The sequence below is a fragment of the Colletotrichum abscissum genome, assembly GCF_030869225.1.
Source record: "Colletotrichum abscissum strain IMI 504890 chromosome Unknown Scaffold_17.1, whole genome shotgun sequence".
NCBI classification, from domain to species: domain Eukaryota; kingdom Fungi; phylum Ascomycota; class Sordariomycetes; order Glomerellales; family Glomerellaceae; genus Colletotrichum; species Colletotrichum abscissum.
Genome location: NW_026850065.1, coordinates 74,308 through 91,888, shown reverse-complemented (window position 1 = coordinate 91,888; position 17,581 = coordinate 74,308). Strand labels below are relative to the sequence as shown.

The window sequence follows — 17,581 nt, the reverse complement described above, 5'->3', positions numbered from 1 at the left end:
GAGAAGCCTGGAGGGGGAGGATACGTGGATCACACTTGACAGGCAGGACCACCAGGAAGTCAATTGCGCTGCACGATGGGACGGCATTCTCGCAAAAAATGGCTTTGCGCCGGCGGGGGCGGGGACAAGACGGTGCAGCTCTTAGGAGCAAAGTCCGGGCGTGGCGGACGATCTTTCTCGTTTTTTTATACACGCACACATGCAAAGTACTTGTAGACTCGAGGAATTAGATACGAATCAATACAGACGAATCAGCAATCGAGAAAGAAGAGCACACATCAAAACAACAATAACAATGGGGAGAAAAAACCATGTCCAGATGCATGGACAAGCAATGGCAGCCAAAAAAGCCGAGTACAGGCCGCAAGCTCGATAACAACAACAGCTTTCTTTCTCTTCTCTTCCGTCTGTTGTGTTGGTAACCCAGAGTGACATTGGATGACGAGAAATCATAACACAGCCCACCCCTGGCGAGCACGGGCAGAGGGGGAACGTCTAAAGCAACAACGAGCTCCATATCGATATCCAGCCGACGGGCTAAAATGCTCAGAGCCCACTCAACCCACCATCTGATGGGATTGTGCGATGCGATGTGATGGAGAGAAGCACGACATGCGGGAACCAAGCGTGGGCTTCCCAGGTCTAGGTCAAGGGCAAGGTCTCGACTTCTCTGACGTTTGGTACGGAGTATTGGGTAAGTAAGCCATCACGATGACTTGACCATGGACTGCAACAGCTGCAAGAACCCATGTCCTCAGCTGCTGTTGGCCCGGAGAATTATCATGGTTCAACAACAACATTGACGAGGGGGAAGCCGGACAAGCATGAGATGGAGAGTAAGCCTGATGGTTTCGGGCAATAAGCAGCACACACTACTACTCCGTACGTGCAGTACTGTACAGTCCTTGCGCGCACAGAAACGAAAACCAAGTTGTTGTTGATGAATATTATTCTCCTCTCTTCTTTTATCCTTCCTTTTCTTGCTCGTGGCTCCCCTCTTTCGCCTCGGATACTTGCTTTTCTAGCTTGCCTTTAGTCTCTCTCCCTGCAGACGCCGTAGTAGTGGCTGACGATCAAGACTGGAAAGATAATTCTAGAGTAGGCATCTTGTTCCCTAGGTATCCGTAGTCCACAGTAACTCGTCGTCTTCGGCATCAAAGGCATAGACCATGAACAGCCATTGGCTATTGCTCGCTTGAATACGTCTTGAGATTGCATCGTAAACCGCTGAGCAGTGTCACAGAAAGAGTGGGCACGTGCAGCAGACACCCGCCCAAAGCCACCCCGGTCGTCGGCCGTTCCCCTCTCCCCAGTGGTCCATTTTCCCATTTCTTGCCATGCTGGATGCTGGATGCTGGCTGGATTGGTGGATGGAGTGGATGGCTGGCTGGATGCTGGGCTTCGAAAAGCCTGCCGCCGCCTGCGGCTTGCCAACAACCCCTCGTCCTAACTCTCCCGTCAAAGGTACGTACCCGGTCTTTTATCGACCCCTGTCACGCCAAAAATCACACTAAACACAAGGTCGCCAGGAGCAACGCCACCGACAAAGAGCTGCCTTCCTTGTTTGTTTACTTCTTCCCCTCCGCGCACCAATCATCGAGTCCCCGCCTCAACGTCAACTCATACCGCCCGCTGCCCTTAAACAACACTCGACCACATCGACGCATCACAACACAACGTCCCGTTCACCCTCTTGTTGTTTCTCACCACAACCGCCGTCAGGAACGCTATCCCATTACCTGTTGCTGCACTTTGGCGGCATCGCCCTTTTTTGATTTTTTTTTGTGTGTTGCTGTCGTTTTGCGCTGTTCCCTCCCCCCTTCAGCTTCATCACCCAGCATCCCCATACTTCGGCTCTGCCCATTCCAGTCATCAGCAACCCATACCGAATTACCCTTCGATTATGACCCGAATCGGCATCTGACAGCACACATCCCCGAGAGCCACCCAAGGAGAGAAAAGTCAAACATTCATTCTAGCAGACAAAAGTCTTTCTACCGCATTTTCCCCTTTGTGTATCTTTGCGAATCCGCTCTGAACCTCGCGGCAATCACCCCGGAACGCACCGCAGCAGAGTCTGCTTAACATCGGATTTTCTTTCGAGTATTGATCGCCATTACCACCACGTACTGCGATTGTCCCCCCCCAAATGCGCTTGCGCAGTCACAACAACATCACACAAAATGGCGTCTTCTGAGGATCCCGTAAGTTCTGACATACGCCGCTGCTATGATATCGCGTTGCCCGCGACTGACTCTCACTTTTCCAACAGGTACATCCTTTGCGCATTAGCAAAGGCAGCAGCACTCCGGGATCTCCCCCTCCTACCAAGGCCAGCACTGGCATCCCTCGCCCCCTTTCCGAGCTCTCTCCTTCAGACCTCAGGCGGAACTCACCGAGCTTCAAGCAGCCCTCCAAGGTAAGCGGACCGTGTCTGAGACACAATCCCCGTCTAGAATTTCCACTAACAGCTGTCGTATAGAAAATGACCCTCAACACCGACTCCTCTCCATTCCAGTCGTCCCCACTAGAGACTGCTACGTCTCCCAGACTGTTTTGGCAGAAGCGCAACCTGGACTCCATCAGCACCGAGAACAGCGGATTATACGGCGGCGCACGTCACGGCTCGCCTTCGCCAACCCGACGCACTTCTATCGAACGTCTCCAAAGAGCCTCTCGAGTCAAGAACAGCAACATTCTCGCTCTCGAGCAGAAGCAGGAATACGATCCCACAAGAGTCCCCCAAATTGAGCGTCCTCTCGCTAAGCATTCCGGGCCCTCATATGACGGAACGACAACAATCATCAATGGCCTACGATCTTCTGATTCTCTGAACAGAGGCATCGGCCACCAGCGCAACAACAGCAGCAGGTCGAGCATCCCCATCTTCAGCCCGACAACGAGCCCTACCAAGGGTTCTACACCAATGCAAATCAACCCTGCGAACCCGCCGCGCAGCCCGGGCAAGGACCAAGGGTCCCCTATCAAGTCTTCCCTTTCGAGAAGCAACTTCAAGAGCAGCTTCGACCCCGAGACTGGCACCTGGTCAGCCGACACTTCTTTCGACGATCGCGAGCTTCCTTCTGGAAAGTCGCTTCATCGCCACGCCAAGAGCGTCACCTTTGACGCGGCTCCTCCTCAAATCAACGAATATGAGATGGCCACGCCGGACATTTCTTCCATAGGATCCAACTCGCGCGAGGGCAGCTTCGACTCCATGGATGACGACGACGACGAGGACGGACACTACCACTTTGGAGATCACGATATGGAGGGTGACAGCTTCGATGCGTCGCTAGAGGATACAGACAAGACTCCCGTCGTCGGTCCTGACGATTGGAGACAGTCTGCTGAGCGTATGGAGGATCCCTTCGATGGAAGCCCCATGCCAGATGCACTTCCACCTCGTATCGGCCGCACAGAACACACTCGATCTGACTCGTCAACTTCGGATCACCGCCCCCTGCCTCCTCTTCCCGGCATGGGCTCACCCGCCCGTGGTTCGCCCGCCTTCAGTGACTCCCGGTCTTCTCCTGGCCTGTCCGCGACAGCAGAGAGAATGGTGGGCGCCCACCGTAGCTTGCCACCGCCCCCCCCGGCAGCTGCCAGCAAGAACGAGATCCAGAGCATCGGCAACGGCAAGATGACTCTCGAAGAGAGACTGAAGCTTATGATGCTCTCAGACGACCACAAGTCTGCCAACGAGCAGCAGAGAGAGCGTCGCCTTCGTCGCGGTGCTCAGCGCGATAGAATCCAGAGCCCCGCTTCCGACACTGAGACAGCCGAGTCCAGCATGCTTTCCGCTGATGCAGATGAGGCTGATGATACCATTGGAGATATATCTGCCCTCGAGGACTACGAGTTGCCTAGCCGTATCTCCCGTGAGTCCATCATGCGTCGCGTCAATGGTGGCGCCAATGACCAAGGAGGTGACTACTTCTCCTCGCCTGCGCCTAGCTCCAGCCCCGAGCGACCCAGCCCTGAGCGTCGTCTGCCCCTGCCCCTTGACCCGGATGTCCCAATTCCTTCAACTGAAGACTCCATCCTGGATGACATCTCCGAGCTTAGCGACGAGGGTAGTGTCATTATCCACAGAGATGAGGCCTCTGACGTCGACACCGAGTCAATCACAGACTTCTACGCGCGGTCTGACATTGACGAGAACGATGCCGATTCTGCTAGCCATTACTCTGACGGACCGGCTCGCCAGCCCGAGGTCACTCAGGTCGACGAGGACATCCTCACACCTCGTGCTGCTAGCCCCTTCCAGACATTTGACTTGGCCTCAGAGATAAGACCCCTGGAGCTCAAGTCCGACAAGGGTTTCAGCTCGCCCGAGCAACGCGCTGTCTCTCCGGCTGACCTCCCAGTCAGGGAGCTGACACCCGAGACAAAGGTTGAAGAGGATATCGAGCCTACAAGCGAGCCTCAGGATGAGGTTGTTGAACAGCCTCAGCTCGAACCCGAGGTCGAGAAGGAGCCGTCGCCAGAGATGATAGTCGATGCACCTGTCGACACTGCCTCTGATCGCAAGCACAGCCTCCCCGAATTCCACGACGAGGGCAGGGACAACGAGTTCTCCAAGGGCTTGCAGTCGTTCATGCTTCCTCCGCCTCCGGAGCCTTCTGCCGAGGAAGTCGAGGAGCTTCAGCCCCCGCCAAAGATGACGGAGCTTCAGGCTGAAATGCAGCGCCCCGTGACCCCGAAGCATCTCTCCAAGCCTGATTACGACGGCTCTGGCTGGGGTGATCCAGAGGATGAAGAGTATGAGGAGGAGCCCGGTACGCCCGAGTCTGTCATTCATCGACCCATGTCCGATTCTGAATCAGAAATCTTCGACGAGCTGCCCATGGAATCTCCTGCTATTCCGGAGAGGCAGGCGACAATCAAGGCATCTGGATCCAAGTTGAAGACCAGACCTTCCAACACACCCTCTGACATCATTGCCATGAGGGAAGCCCGGCGCCAAGTTAGTCGCGAGGTGCCCGACATTCCAGCCATTCCTGAACGCCACCGTAACAGGCTGTCAAGGGATCTGCAGGGAGAGCCAACTATCCACGACGACGAAGAATTCGTGGACCGCCGCTCGAGCTTCAAGAAGCGCAGTCTCACATTGGATCTTGACTTTGGCCTCAGCCTTGACCAAGATTTCGATCGTGTCATTGAACAACAAAAGGTTGCTTTTTCTCAACTAGTCCCCAAATCTCGCATCGCAAGTGGCAGCACCAGCAGACAAGTGTCCAAGCCGACCGCGACCACGAATAAAATCATTTCACCAGTCAGGAAAGAGTCACAGAATGCTAACCAGAAGAACCAGCGCGGATACCTCATGCGCCAGAACACCAAAGTTGTTACAGCGAGCGACAAAGAGTCTTCTGACATGTGGAAGACTCGATCTGCTGGCAACTCCCCCGTTAAGACAGACCGCCCTCAGTCATGGACCGTCGAGCCCTGGAACGGTAGGCCCAGACAGAAGAGCATCAGACGCCGCGCCAACACAAGTGGTCCTGTGCCGCCTATGCCTGGCCAGGAGAGCAATGCTCAAACTCTGAACCCCCTGGCTGAAGAGGACTTGAACCCGGAGCTTGCGACCGAGGAAAGCGGCGAACGTGGCCGCCTCTTCGTCAAGGTTCTTGGAGTCAAGGATCTCGACCTGCCCATTCCCCGAAGTATGTTCCACCCTCCCAAGCCTCATCTCCAGTTTACTGACAATTGTTTAGCTGAGCGTACCTGGTTCAGCCTGACGCTTGACAATGGTGTCCATTGTGTCACAACCGCCTGGCTTGAGCTTGCTCGCAACGCTCCCGTCGGCCAGGAGTTTGAACTTGTGGTTCCCAACGACCTGGAGTTCCAGCTGACCCTCAACGTGAAGCTGGAGAAGCCCGCGCCTGCCAAGAAGGTGATCGTGCAGTCTCCTACTAAGGCTAGCAAGCCCAAGACGTCTACCTTCAGCAGGGTGTTCGCGTCTCCCAAGAAGCGGAAGGAGATGGAGTTGCGCCAGCGCGAAGAGGAGGAGCGTGTAGCCGCCGAGCAGCAAAAGGCTGCTCAGGCCAGACAGATGAAGGTCGCGCCTACCGCCTGGGACTTGTTGTCTCCACTCGCGGCTGAGGATGGCAGCTTTGCTCGTTCGTACGTGTGCCTCAAAGAGCACGAGTCGCGCTGCTACGGTCGCCCCTATGTCGTTGACGTGGCTTGCTTCAACGAGTGGGCGACTGAAGAGGCTACCTTCGCCTCCAGCGTCAAGAGCAAGCGTGGTAATACTGCTGTTGTCCGCCGCGCCCCCTACAAGATTGGAAAGTTGGAGCTACAGTTGCTCTTTGTGCCCCGTCCCAAGGGATCCACCGAGGAGGACATGCCCAAGAGCATGAACTCTTGTATCCGAGAGCTTAAGGCTGCGGAGGAGCGCCTTGCTAAGAACTGGGAAGGTCACCTGAGCCAACAGGGTGGCGACTGCCCTGTAAGTCTCGTGTCATATCCGATTCATACCGAATACGTGCTAATCTCATCAAAGTACTGGCGTCGACGATACTTCAAGCTTGTTGGCCAGAAGCTCACGGCCTACCACGAGGCTACCCGTCAACCCCGAGCTACTATCAACCTGGCTAATGCCAAGAGGCTGATTGACGACCGGCGTGCCCTGACGGAGCGAGAGACGACCGGCAAGGGCGGCAGACGTCGGCGATCAGCCTTCGCCGAGGAAGAAGAAGGATACATGTTTGTCGAGGAGGGTTTCCGCATCCGCTTCAACAACGGCGAGACCATTGACTTCTACGCCGACACAGCCGAGGACAAGCAGGGCTGGCTGTTGGCTCTGACGGACCTCATTGGTACCGGTCGCGGCGACAGCGAGGACGATGTTGGTGGTTCTCGCAAGCAGGGCAAGTGGTGCGAGCTCATCCTCAAGAGAGAGGAGGCGCTGCGACGGCGGCAAGAGGGCCGACGGGTGCACTCGCGTACGAAGAGCACATTCAACTAATACCCCTTCTTTTCTTGATGATTTGGCATGATCGGCACGAGTAGGGGACACGAAGTAATGGGGAGGCACGGCATGATCTATGATTCTCTTGGACCTGGAGTTCGTGATCGGATCATCATGTTGTCTTTGGTCCGCTGTTGCGATGACTTGTGTCTTGTGGACTGCGCGCTTGCCTAAATATCTAATAATTTGGCAGACAGGATGGCGTTTGGGCATGGTTTGGATGGCGATGGCGATGGAGGAAATTCCGGAGATTGAGAGCTTGTTGTTTTAAATTCGCACTCGGCTTCTTTTGAGCATTGTTCTAGGAGTCGAGTAGCCCGTTTGGTTGTACGTATCATGTTGTACTAAAATGGGAGGTTTTTATCGTTAAATTATTTGGCATTGCATTTTCGTGCAGTGATATCTGTTGCCTTGTCTACTTGGGTCATAATCCGAGGGCAATTGAGTTCACCCTAGGTCCTGGTAAGTTCGTAGTCACCTAGGTGAGGAGCGCATGCATCACGTGCGTGGTGATGTGCATAAAGTTGCTGGACCCTTGCTCCATTGATGTTCTCGTCAGTGAAGGGAAGCCACGGGGGCGCAGCTGGCCGGGGGAGTTTCACCAAGGTATCCATCCGTACCGAAGGTAATGTGCAGCGGCACGAATTGCAGGTGGGTACGTACCCATCCAGAGCAATGGATTGCTGCTCGCTACCTGAATTGAAGTGGGCTGGCAGCAGTAGCAGGCGGGCGGCAGCACCCACTTCGTCTTCCCGTTAGTTCGTTATTTTGGAAGGGCCCGCCAGCAACAGCTCCCAGCTATCTTATTACACCGAATCCTCCCCTTTTGGATCACCAAGAGATCGCAGGTTACGTCGCTTTTCCCTACACAGCATTGCATATCGTCTGCCTCTTTCTTTACCGACCCCTTCCCCTCCTCCCTCCCGCCACCCGGGTCTTCCAAAACATAAATCATCCTCAATGGCGGGCCGCTTTGTGCGAGCGTCGAAATATCGTGGGTCTTCTTTTGTTTAAACTGTCGCATGCCACCGTGTTGCGCTGGGACGAGCTGACTACTGACGCCCGATTTCCTCTCGTCTAGGACACGTCTTTGGCAAGCCGACCCGGAAGGAGTTCTGCTACGATAATCTTCACATCAGCCGAAATGCCTGGGATACCAACTTGGTGAAGGTAAGTAAGGGGTTCGCTCCTTTGCTTCTTTTGCCCTCCTGCCGAGACAATTGATGGGGGGGCAAGACCGGGGTCGATAGGAGAACACAAGAGAAAGAGGCTGACCAGAAACTCGCAACCTTTAGGCCAACCCCGACTACCTCTCCGTCAATTGGGATGCCGGCGGTGGCGGCGCTTTCGCTGTCATCCCCCTTGGCGAGAAGGGAAAGGTGCCCGACCAGATCCCGCTGTTTCGAGGCCATACCGCCACCGTCTTGGATACCGACTGGTACGCCGATCCCCGCGACGCCGCGACCCGCGCGCACCATCCACCGACGACGGCGAGCGCACGCGACAATCATACTGATGACCACGTGCTAGGAACCCCTTCAACGACCGCGTGATTGCTTCTGGATCTGAGGATGGAAAGGTCTTCCTCTGGCAGGTTCCCGAGAACTTCACCCTCTACACCGATGCCGACGAGCCCGCCGATGTCTCCCCCGTCAGCAAGCTCGCTGGCCACTCGAGGTTCGTTGCCCGTGACCTCCTCTTCTCCCACTCCACTTTCTCGGCCATGATGCTGATATGTAACATACAGAAAGGTCGGCCAGGTCCAGTTCAACCCCGCTGCGGAAAACATTCTCGCGTCCGCATCCGGCGACTTTACGATCAAGCTCTGGGACATCACCACCGGCTCGCCCACCCACACCCTGAAGCACAACGACATCGTCCAGAGTCTGTCGTGGAACGCCAGCGGCTCCATGTTGGTCACGACATCTCGCGACAAGAAGATCCGCGTATGGGATGTGCGCGCCGAGAAGCCGGTCCACGAGGCCCCTGGCCACCCGGGCGCCAAGAACAGCAGAGCTGTCTGGATGGGCGAGCACAACCGTTTCGCCACGGCTGGTTTCTCGCGCATGAGCGAGCGTCAGCTTGCGCTGTGGGAGCCTGGCCGCAGTGAGCCGATTGGAGGTTTCAGCATGCTTGACTCCATCTCTGGTGTCATCATGCCTTTCTGGGGTCAGTGTTGGAGGTCCATCCTTCGTAAGGGATAGTTGCTAAACTACGGACAGATGACGGATCCAACTGCTTGTATCTTGCTGGCAAGGGGTAAGTAGTTCATTGAGCAGAGTATAGTCCTTGGCGTACTGACAGTTCTGACAGCGACGGCAACATCCGATACTACGAGTACGAGAACGACAAGTTCGAATACCTGAGCGAGTACAAGTCCGCCGAGCCCCAAAGAGGCATTGCTTTCGTTCCCCGTCGTGGCATTAACGTAGGTCGACTTCAGCGCGCGCATGGTGGAATATCTAGAGAGCCATATCTAACGCCGCGTAGGTGCACGAGAACGAGGTCATGAGAGCCTACAAGACGGTCAACGATAGCTACATCGAGCCCATCTCTTTCACCGTCCCCCGTAGAGCCGAAACCTTCCAGTCCGATATCTTCCCCCCTGCTACTGGCCTCAAGCCTGCCGTCAGCGCCAAGGATTGGCTCGATGGCAAGACTGGCATTCCCTCCAAGATCGACTTGGAGAGTGTGTACGAGGGTACCGCCCCGAAGGAGGTTGCCTCTGACTACAAGCCTCCCGTGATCGCCTCGGCTCCTCCTCCAGCTGCAAAGCCTGCGCCAAAGCCCGCCCCCGCTCCGGAGCCTACTCCGGTGGCACGCTCACCCCCTCCCTCAATGAAGGAGCAGCAGGCCTCCATGTCCAACATGGCCAACAAGTTCAAGGATGACGAGCCTGCTGAGCCTGAGGATGAGGACGACGACTCAAGCTTTGAGGAGGTACAAAGACCAGCTCAGCGCGCCGCGGCCCCTGCTGCAGCTCCTGCTCCTGTCCGTGCCGAGCCGGCTAAGATTCCCTCGCCTATCAAGGCCGCCTCCCCTGCTCAAGTCAAGTCGCCTCCCGCACAACAGTCCCCTGTCAAGCCCGCATCTGCCAACTCACCTGCATCCTCGACGCACATTGAGTCATCTCTGGATCAGATCAGACAGATGCTCGAGCAGCAGACCAAGCTCATTGGCAAGCAGAACGACAAGATTAGCAAGTTGTCGGACGAAGTCGAGGGGCTGAAGCGCAAGGTGAACGCTGGCGGGTCTCAGGATCAGAGCGAGAGGATCAGACAATTGGAGCTGGAACTTGAGGCCGCGCGGTCTTAGGGAATCTCCTCTGATATTTTTGTGTGACCTACAGCGTGTAAAAGAAATGGGGTCTAAGGGGGAGTGTGCATCTGGAGAAGGGAGAGATGTGATGAAAACTGGGTCTTTGGGATGGATAGCAAGCAGTGATTGTCACAAGCAGAGTTAGTTTGGTGTTATAAGTACCTATCTTGTTCTCTTTCCCCTCAGGTCGTTTCTTTGGTGCATGCTGTGTGAGCGCATGGCTGGCGGTGATGCGTCAACCTATGAACCACGTAGCCCACTTGTAAGTTTAGTTGGTATCTAGGTTACCAGCGTGTTCATGGAGGTGGTGAACGATAGGAAGGCTCTGATACATGTCAGTCCGCCCAGGTGATGGTTTCATCTGGTCCATTGGATGTGGGCTGTTCTTGGCACTTTGAGGGACTAGAAGATAGTTTCCTGTCGCAAGACGTGTCAGATCCAAGGAAACTTTCTTTTTCTTTCTCCTTGGAAACAGATCAACCTGCTGTGCGCATGTGTCTGGGGGATTCTCTTCATCTCATGTTGTTGTTTAGCTGTGGGAGATGAACTCTGATGCAAGATGCCTACTCGACATGTCTAGTTGTGCAGTCATTGTCGCATCCAAGAGATAACACTGGATGGTTGGTGAGCAGGGGGGGATTTGGGGGCTTTAGCATCCCACCAAGGCTGATGGGAGCTTTGACGTCTTTTGACGTCTTTGAACCCTCCCATCCTCATTGATGTAGTGGAGGCTGCAGCCAATGAGGATGTTCTCCAGCCACAGGTTGGGCGAGGCTGAGAAAGGGGACCTTCTCTCGGACCCGCTGAAATTTTCAAGATTGTCGCGATAAGATAGGTCGTCTGCATACCTACCGTGGAAGTTTCGGTTGCTGAAGGACTTTTTCCCCCCCAAACAATACTGCAACAATCGGAGTACGACAACGAAGCTACGGTCACTGCTTTCTGTCGCAGCAACGAATCGGGGACAATCGTCTCCTCTACTGTACATTCCACATTTCGCTTCCCCGAGCAAGAGCAACGACCGCAAACCTACAAGCTCAAAATCTCGATCTGAGACCGCGAACATGGCCTCGGTTCTCGGAAAGCGCAAGGCGCCCTCTGCGTCGACTGCCAAGACGAGCAAGCCCACTGCGGCGGCATCAAGCAAGACTGCTGCACCGGCATTGAGAAAGAAGAAGAGCGCCGAGGGCCTCAAGAAATCATCCGCCACCGCGACAGCGACGAAGAAGAGGACGACGGCCACCAAGATGACGAAGGCGAGAAAGGCCGAGGAAAAGGGCGAAGAGGAGGAGGATACGTCCATGCTAGACGCGCAAGAGATTTTCAGACGGCATTTTGAGGCGCAGTTCAAACCAATTGAGGAGAAGAGCGCGCCGAAGCGCAAGAAGAGCAAGGCCAAGGCCGAAGAGGAGGAGGAGGGGGACAGCGCGAGCGGAAGTGACGAGGAGGTTGACGAAGGCGAAGAGGACGTCTTTGAGGACGAGGGTGCTGACGGCGAGGAGGGGGAGGGGGAGGAGTGGAGTGGTCTCTCTGGCGACGAGGGTAAGTCAACCCGCTGGGCGTAACGTCCAGAAATGCTATGGAGAAGACCATTGACTAACGAGAGACTCAACAGAAGACGACTACGACGAGGACAGCGACATCCCTTACGACGACATCGACGAGAACCCCGTCATCGAGGTCGTAGACCACACCAAATCCAACGCCCCTCCCGTCGTCAGCATGAGCAAGCGCGAACTCAAGGCCTTCATGGTAACTCCCTCCTTCTCGTCCTCACGTCTCGATATCTCACTAACCTCCTCCTCCTCTTCATAGTCCTCCAAACCCCCCTCCCAAACAGACCCCTCCCCAACCTCCCTCACAGCAGCACAACCCCCCGACGACCCAGACGACGAAAACGACAAGTCCATGCTCGCAAACGACCTCGCCCTCCAACGCCTCCTCTCCGAATCCCACCTCCTCGCCCGCCACGCCGTCTCCCCCTTCTCCAACCCGTCCAACGCCGCCTCCAAGTCCTTTTCCGAGGGCAAACTCCGCCAGCGCCAGACGGACCTGCGCACGCGGTCCCTCGCCGGCGCGCAGGGGGTGTCCGGCGTCAAATCGATCTTTGTCCAGGAAAAGATGCCGATGGCGATGCGCAAGGGCATCGTCGCCAGCACGGCCAAGCGCGAGGAGAAGCGCAGGAAGACGGCGAGGGAGAACGGAATCGTGTTGGAGAGGGAGGCGCCCAAGAAGGCGACGAAGAAGGAGAGCGGCGGTGGGGGTAGGTTTGGACAGAGGGGCCTTGATGGGCTTGATGTTGGAAGGATGAGGGGCGCCGAGCTGAGGTTGAGCGAGAGGGATGTTCGGAATATCGAGGGCGGCGGCGGTGGACGTGGAGGTCGGGGCGGAAGGGGAGGGAGAGGTGGTGGTGGTGGTGGTAGAGGAGGCCGCGGGAGGAGGTAGACTGATCATCTACCATGCCGCAAGACTCCCGAGCCCTTATATACCTACAGTAATAGGTGCCTCACGTTCGCAGCGGCTCATAGTCTTTCTCAAGGCAGTAGATATGAAAGAGACAAGGCTTTACGCAAATTGTTTGTTCTCCGTCCATAATGCTCAAATGCTTACACGTGACTGGGTCTCAATACATGTCCACTTGCTGGCACGCACAAACCTGTTCATCTCAAGTCCGTCTTAGTCCTCACAATTTGAGAGCATAAGTCACATTCGAGAACACATCACTGGCAAGGAACCGGACTTGGAAAGGTGAATCAACATTCGAGACTCTGCTTATTGTTTCGTGGCAACCCCTGTCGAGCAATCAAAGGAATGCTCGGCAGTCTTCTCCCCCTGGTATCATCTGGCCTTCTGGCGAGTGTTCTTTTCTCAACTATGCCTCTCCAGCACAAAGGAAAAAGAAACAAACTATATATACATGTGCGAGTCGTTTCTCTTCTTCGCATATCGACCCTAAGCTCATGCATAAAAATCTCCCTTTTCGACGGGTACTTTCAAACGTCGAGATCTTCCCAGTCTCTCCGTACGTACCTCTATGTGTGCGAGTTTCCTTTTTGGTGTCTGAGACCGTCGGCCAGACTCGATGCTGAACACATGAAACTGAAAATGAAATAAAAAATTCGCCCGGAGCCAGAGGAGCAATTGTCCAGTCGCTAACGCGTGCCGAAATCCATCTTCTGGATGGATGAAGAAAAAAGAAAAAGCCCCTAACCCATTCCAAACCTTTGTCATAGCCATGCCGCCCTCTAAGTAACACCGTGTCGAAGGAAACGTAACTCCAGTCATAACGAGAGCCGAAGCTCGTGAGGTGTCGTCTCTCACATGATGGCGCTCGCGTTCACTGCCGGTTGGCTGATGGTCATCGGCATGCTGAGCGTCTGCAAGCTGTTGAACGATTGCGCCATGCCGTTCGATGTCGGCGGTGTCGAGCCGTTGGCAATACCGTTGAGCGAAGCGGTGACGTAGGCGTTCTCGGAGTTGGGCGATGCCTCCTCGAGGGAACCCAGCTGGTCCTCGCCAGAGTACTCTTCCTCCTCCTCGCCGGAGAAGTTGAGAGCAGCCTCGCCGTTCTCACCACGGTCATGAGTACGCTTGTGTCTGTTGAAACATCAAAGTCAGTCCATGCTATGCGACGAGGTGGGTTCCCCCCTAAAACTTGGTGGCTGCGTAGTGATGATGATGATGTCTGTGTTGTGGCGCGGCGGTTTGGACGTTGGTTTTCATCGCTTGGGGTCTCGCTCCACATTACATCTTTCTTGACAAAGGAAATGACAAAGGAAATGAGATGAAGGAAAGTTGGGGCATACTGTGCTAGGTTGTCTGATCTGGAGAATGCCTTGCTACAATAAGGGCAGATGTAGGGTCTTTCTTGTGTATGTGTTCTCACGTGTCTGGAGGTTTGGTCAGATTTCAGGCAGGTCGTTTTTTTTGGTTGATCACAAATAGAATCGAGTCTGGTTCTTACCTCTTGAGGTGCTCTAATCTCTTGAAGAGACGACCACACGTGGGAATAGGGCAGGAGTGGGACTTCTGGGGGTAGGGACCAAGTTCCATGACAGTCGCGGAGCGGGCTCTGCGAACGACACCGTTGGGGCCCTGCATGCCAGGCCGGGGAGCGCCGTTCATGGAACCATCACCGGACATATCATCGTGTTGGAGGTGGGAGTAGTCTTGCTGCTGGAGGGACATGGGGTTGAGAGCGGGGCTGCCCTCGACAGTGGACAGCGGAGTGCCGTGCCGGGACAGGTCCAGCATCTCCTTGTGCTGCTGGCTTACCATGGACATGGCGGAGCTGCTGTAGGCAAGGCCGGGCGGGGAGTTGTCTGCAGATTCGTCGCCTTCAGCCACAGGACCGACGGATGCAGAGACCGACCGCCGGAGATCCGAGGGTCTGTGCTGCTGTTGGTGTTGTTGGTGTTGCTGTTGCTGAGCGGCAGCCTGTGCCTGCGCTTGGGCAGTGGCAGCGGCAATGGCTGACATTGACGGCGGGATGGATGAACGCCGTCTCCTCTGCTTGTAGGTGGGGGATCCTTCAATGACGGAGTAGACGTTGTTTGAACCATAGGCTCTCGAGAACTGAGGGCCGGCGAGGTTGGAGGGGGGAAGCTGGATCATGCCGTTGAGACCGTTGACGTTGCCGCCCATGTGGTCGGGGATGGCGGTGTACAGGCCGGTCTCCTCGTTGGCGATGTAGGCGGGCTCGGCGGCCATGCCCAAGGCCTGCTGGGGAGGTGTAATGGGCTCGAAGGAGATTCCGCGGTTGCTGTAGTCCTCGTACTGAGAAGAGACGAATGACGGGGCGGGAGAGTACTCGAGGCCGTAGGCGGGCATCGAAGCGTGTCTCTGGTGACCCTGGGTGATGGGAACACCGTTCTGGTTGTACTGGACGCGAGCGAAATCGGGTTCCCTCTTGACCATCTGCTGGGGAGGCATCTGCTGAGGCATGCCCATCGCTCCGTAGGGCACCATTGACTCCATGCCATCCTGCATAGGAGCAACTGATTGAGGAATCATTTGCGGGGGCGGCATGTTGTCCATGGGTCTCATGATCGGCGAGGTGGACTGAGACTGAGAGAAGGTGACCTGCTGGGCGTTGAAAGACGAGGAGTTGGCCTGCTGGGCCTTGGTGAGCTGCTCATAGAGCGACTGGGACGAGTCGTACTGGAATGACAGAGCAGGCTCGCTAACGGCGACGGTGGTGGCCTCCTGACCCATCTTCTCGCGCTTCAGATCACGCTCGAGAGCGTCGAGAAAGAGTCTGTCGTGGGGTACGCTGTACCAGTAGAAGACCTTCTGCTTCTTTTGTGTGCGAATGCAGTTGTTCTTGTAGAGGAAGTCGAGGAAGGGGCTCTTGGGCTCCTCGAGCGATGCATCGGTTCCCGACTTCAGGTTTCTCAAGTCGGAGAAGATGCCTTCCTCGAACTTCTTGGAGTTCTTCACTGGCCGGCCGAAAGCCTGAAATCTGAAGGACAGGCATCTGACGATGTCGGTTCCGGAGATGTGGAAGAGGTTGTTCCAGAGAACGCAAGAGACGTACTCGCCCGTGGGAAGGAGAAATCTGCGGATGTACTGATCGGGTTGCCAATCAACAGGAGCAGAAATGAGGAAGTATTTCACTGGGAGACGAGTCAATTGAGATCTTTGAGAATTACGGATTCAATTTCGACTTACGGTTGTCAACCTGTTGCAAAGCGACCTGGGCGTCGTGAGGCAACGCCTGCTGGGCCTCGGTGCTCAGCATGAAGGTCTCTGGCTTTTGGGGGGCCATGCCCGCGGCGGCATGTTGTGAGTACATGCTGTCGAATTCGTTGTGATGGGGGTTGACGACGGGTGTCGGTCGCGTCTGACCGGTTCGAGAGCGAGGTCGCGCGGGTGATTCGCCTCGGCAGGATTGCGGAGGTGACGAAGAGTCAAAGAAATGGTGTGTTGGTTTGCGAGACGGAGATCCGCAAAGCTGATTGAAGGCGCTGCCCTGGTTGGATGAGCCCGGTAATGGGATCGTTGCTAGTTTTCTTTTTGATTGATTTTTTGAGACTTAAATCGAGTCCAGCCCGGGAGGAAATAACGTTTTGTGTTGGCACAACTGTAGACCACAGGACCCAAACTCGACCTCAAGCGAATGATGGGTGATTTCGGCTACGCAGATCAAGACCGTCAAGGTGCTGATATTGTTGATGATGGGTGATTTGGTGTTAATCGGCGCCTTCGGTCTCGGAGTGGAACCTTGGGGTCGAATGAATTAGGGGTCGTTGGTGGAAGACGGTGCGTCAATGGCAAAACAAGAAGGTAGAAAAAGCTCGACGAAGGGACCCTGCGCAGGAACTGGAACTGGTTGGCGACTAGACGTGCTTGGTGCTTGCTGGCACGATGCGATTCGCGATGATGAGCAAGCGTGCGACGGGCAATGTCTGAAGTGTCGATGGGCGGGATGATGTGCCTCGGGGGTGGTCAGTCCTGATGAGATGGCAAGAGAAACGGGGGGTGGGAGGTATGTGCGGCTCCGACGAGGAGAGAAGGGGAAGAAGGAGGAGGGAAGTAGAGGGAGAGAATGGAAAAGAGAGATGGGAAGAAAAGAAGAGTCTTGTAAAAAAGAGATATCAGAAGAGTTTGGGAATGGGAGGATGGTCTGGGGGTTTAATGATTTTGGACGGGGTGAGAAAGGGAGAAGGAAGAGAGAAGGTCAGGTCCCCAGCAGGCCAAGGTCAAGCGAAGTGGTTCTTGGGGACGGAGTATGCTGGGTGCTGGTGCGTGTGGTGGTGCGTGGTGTACGTGGTGTGCGTGGTGCGCGGTACCTTGGGCCTGGGGGGGAGGGGGGCATGGAAAGGAGGAGCAAGGTAGGTAGGAAGGAGGAGGAAGACGAGGAGGAAGTGGGTGAGAAGGTCTGGTCTGGTCTGGTCTGGGTCTGGCGCGGGATTGGACTTTTGGGGCCCTTGCCTTGGGTTTGGGTAGGTAGGTACCTTGGAGAAGGTACTTGGGAGTGGGAGTAAAGAGAGCGGCGGCAGCGGCAGTAGGTAGGTACCTGCACTAGGTACTAAGGTATGGTAGCAGCGCGCGTGGGCGTCGGGTAGGCGTGCGGCGGATGGGAGTGAACCAAATGGTGGCAGCCGATGGGTAGAAGGAAGGCCAAGGGGGCAAGAGGACGAGGAGGAGAGACTGAGAGCGCAGAAGGACCCGACTTACTTGGTACAGAGTGACTGAGTTGACTGACTGGTGACTGGACCGTCGAGCGGGTTCAGGGTGAGCAGAGCAGAGCGAAAGGAGGGCAGAGAGAGAGCAAAGACGCAG

The 17,581-nt window shown here is 55.6% G+C and overlaps 4 protein-coding genes across 4 annotated transcripts; 3 read left to right on the top strand and 1 right to left on the bottom strand.

Annotated features, from left to right (window-relative positions):
- Positions 1-2,183: 2,183 nt before the first annotated feature.
- CABS01_07675 (PH domain-containing protein) lies at positions 2,184-6,976 on the top strand (the record flags this gene model as incomplete). The annotated part of the gene is made up of 5 exons (XM_060541037.1): positions 2,184-2,204; positions 2,273-2,419; positions 2,483-5,669; positions 5,721-6,457; positions 6,512-6,976. The coding sequence occupies 5 exons, from the start codon at positions 2,184-2,186 to the stop codon at positions 6,974-6,976; spliced, it is 4,557 nt and encodes a 1,518-aa protein (XP_060402537.1).
- Positions 6,977-7,939: 963 nt separating this feature from the next.
- CABS01_07674 (WD repeat domain-containing protein) lies at positions 7,940-10,294 on the top strand (the record flags this gene model as incomplete). Its single annotated transcript, XM_060541036.1, has 8 exons — positions 7,940-7,973; positions 8,061-8,149; positions 8,275-8,417; positions 8,510-8,656; positions 8,727-9,148; positions 9,202-9,238; positions 9,293-9,407; positions 9,470-10,294. 8 exons carry the CDS (start codon positions 7,940-7,942, stop codon positions 10,292-10,294), a joined length of 1,812 nt encoding a protein of 603 aa, XP_060402536.1.
- Positions 10,295-11,361: 1,067 nt separating this feature from the next.
- Positions 11,362-12,742, top strand: CABS01_07673 (uncharacterized protein; the record flags this gene model as incomplete). Its single annotated transcript, XM_060541035.1, has 3 exons — positions 11,362-11,839; positions 11,913-12,049; positions 12,113-12,742. 3 exons carry the CDS (start codon positions 11,362-11,364, stop codon positions 12,740-12,742), a joined length of 1,245 nt encoding a protein of 414 aa, XP_060402535.1.
- An 872-nt stretch (positions 12,743-13,614) lies between these two features.
- CABS01_07672 (STE like transcription factor) lies at positions 13,615-16,091 on the bottom strand (the record flags this gene model as incomplete). The annotated part of the gene is made up of 3 exons (XM_060541034.1): positions 13,615-13,894; positions 14,262-15,912; positions 15,968-16,091. The coding sequence occupies 3 exons, from the start codon at positions 16,089-16,091 to the stop codon at positions 13,615-13,617; spliced, it is 2,055 nt and encodes a 684-aa protein (XP_060402534.1).
- Positions 16,092-17,581: the final 1,490 nt, after the last annotated feature.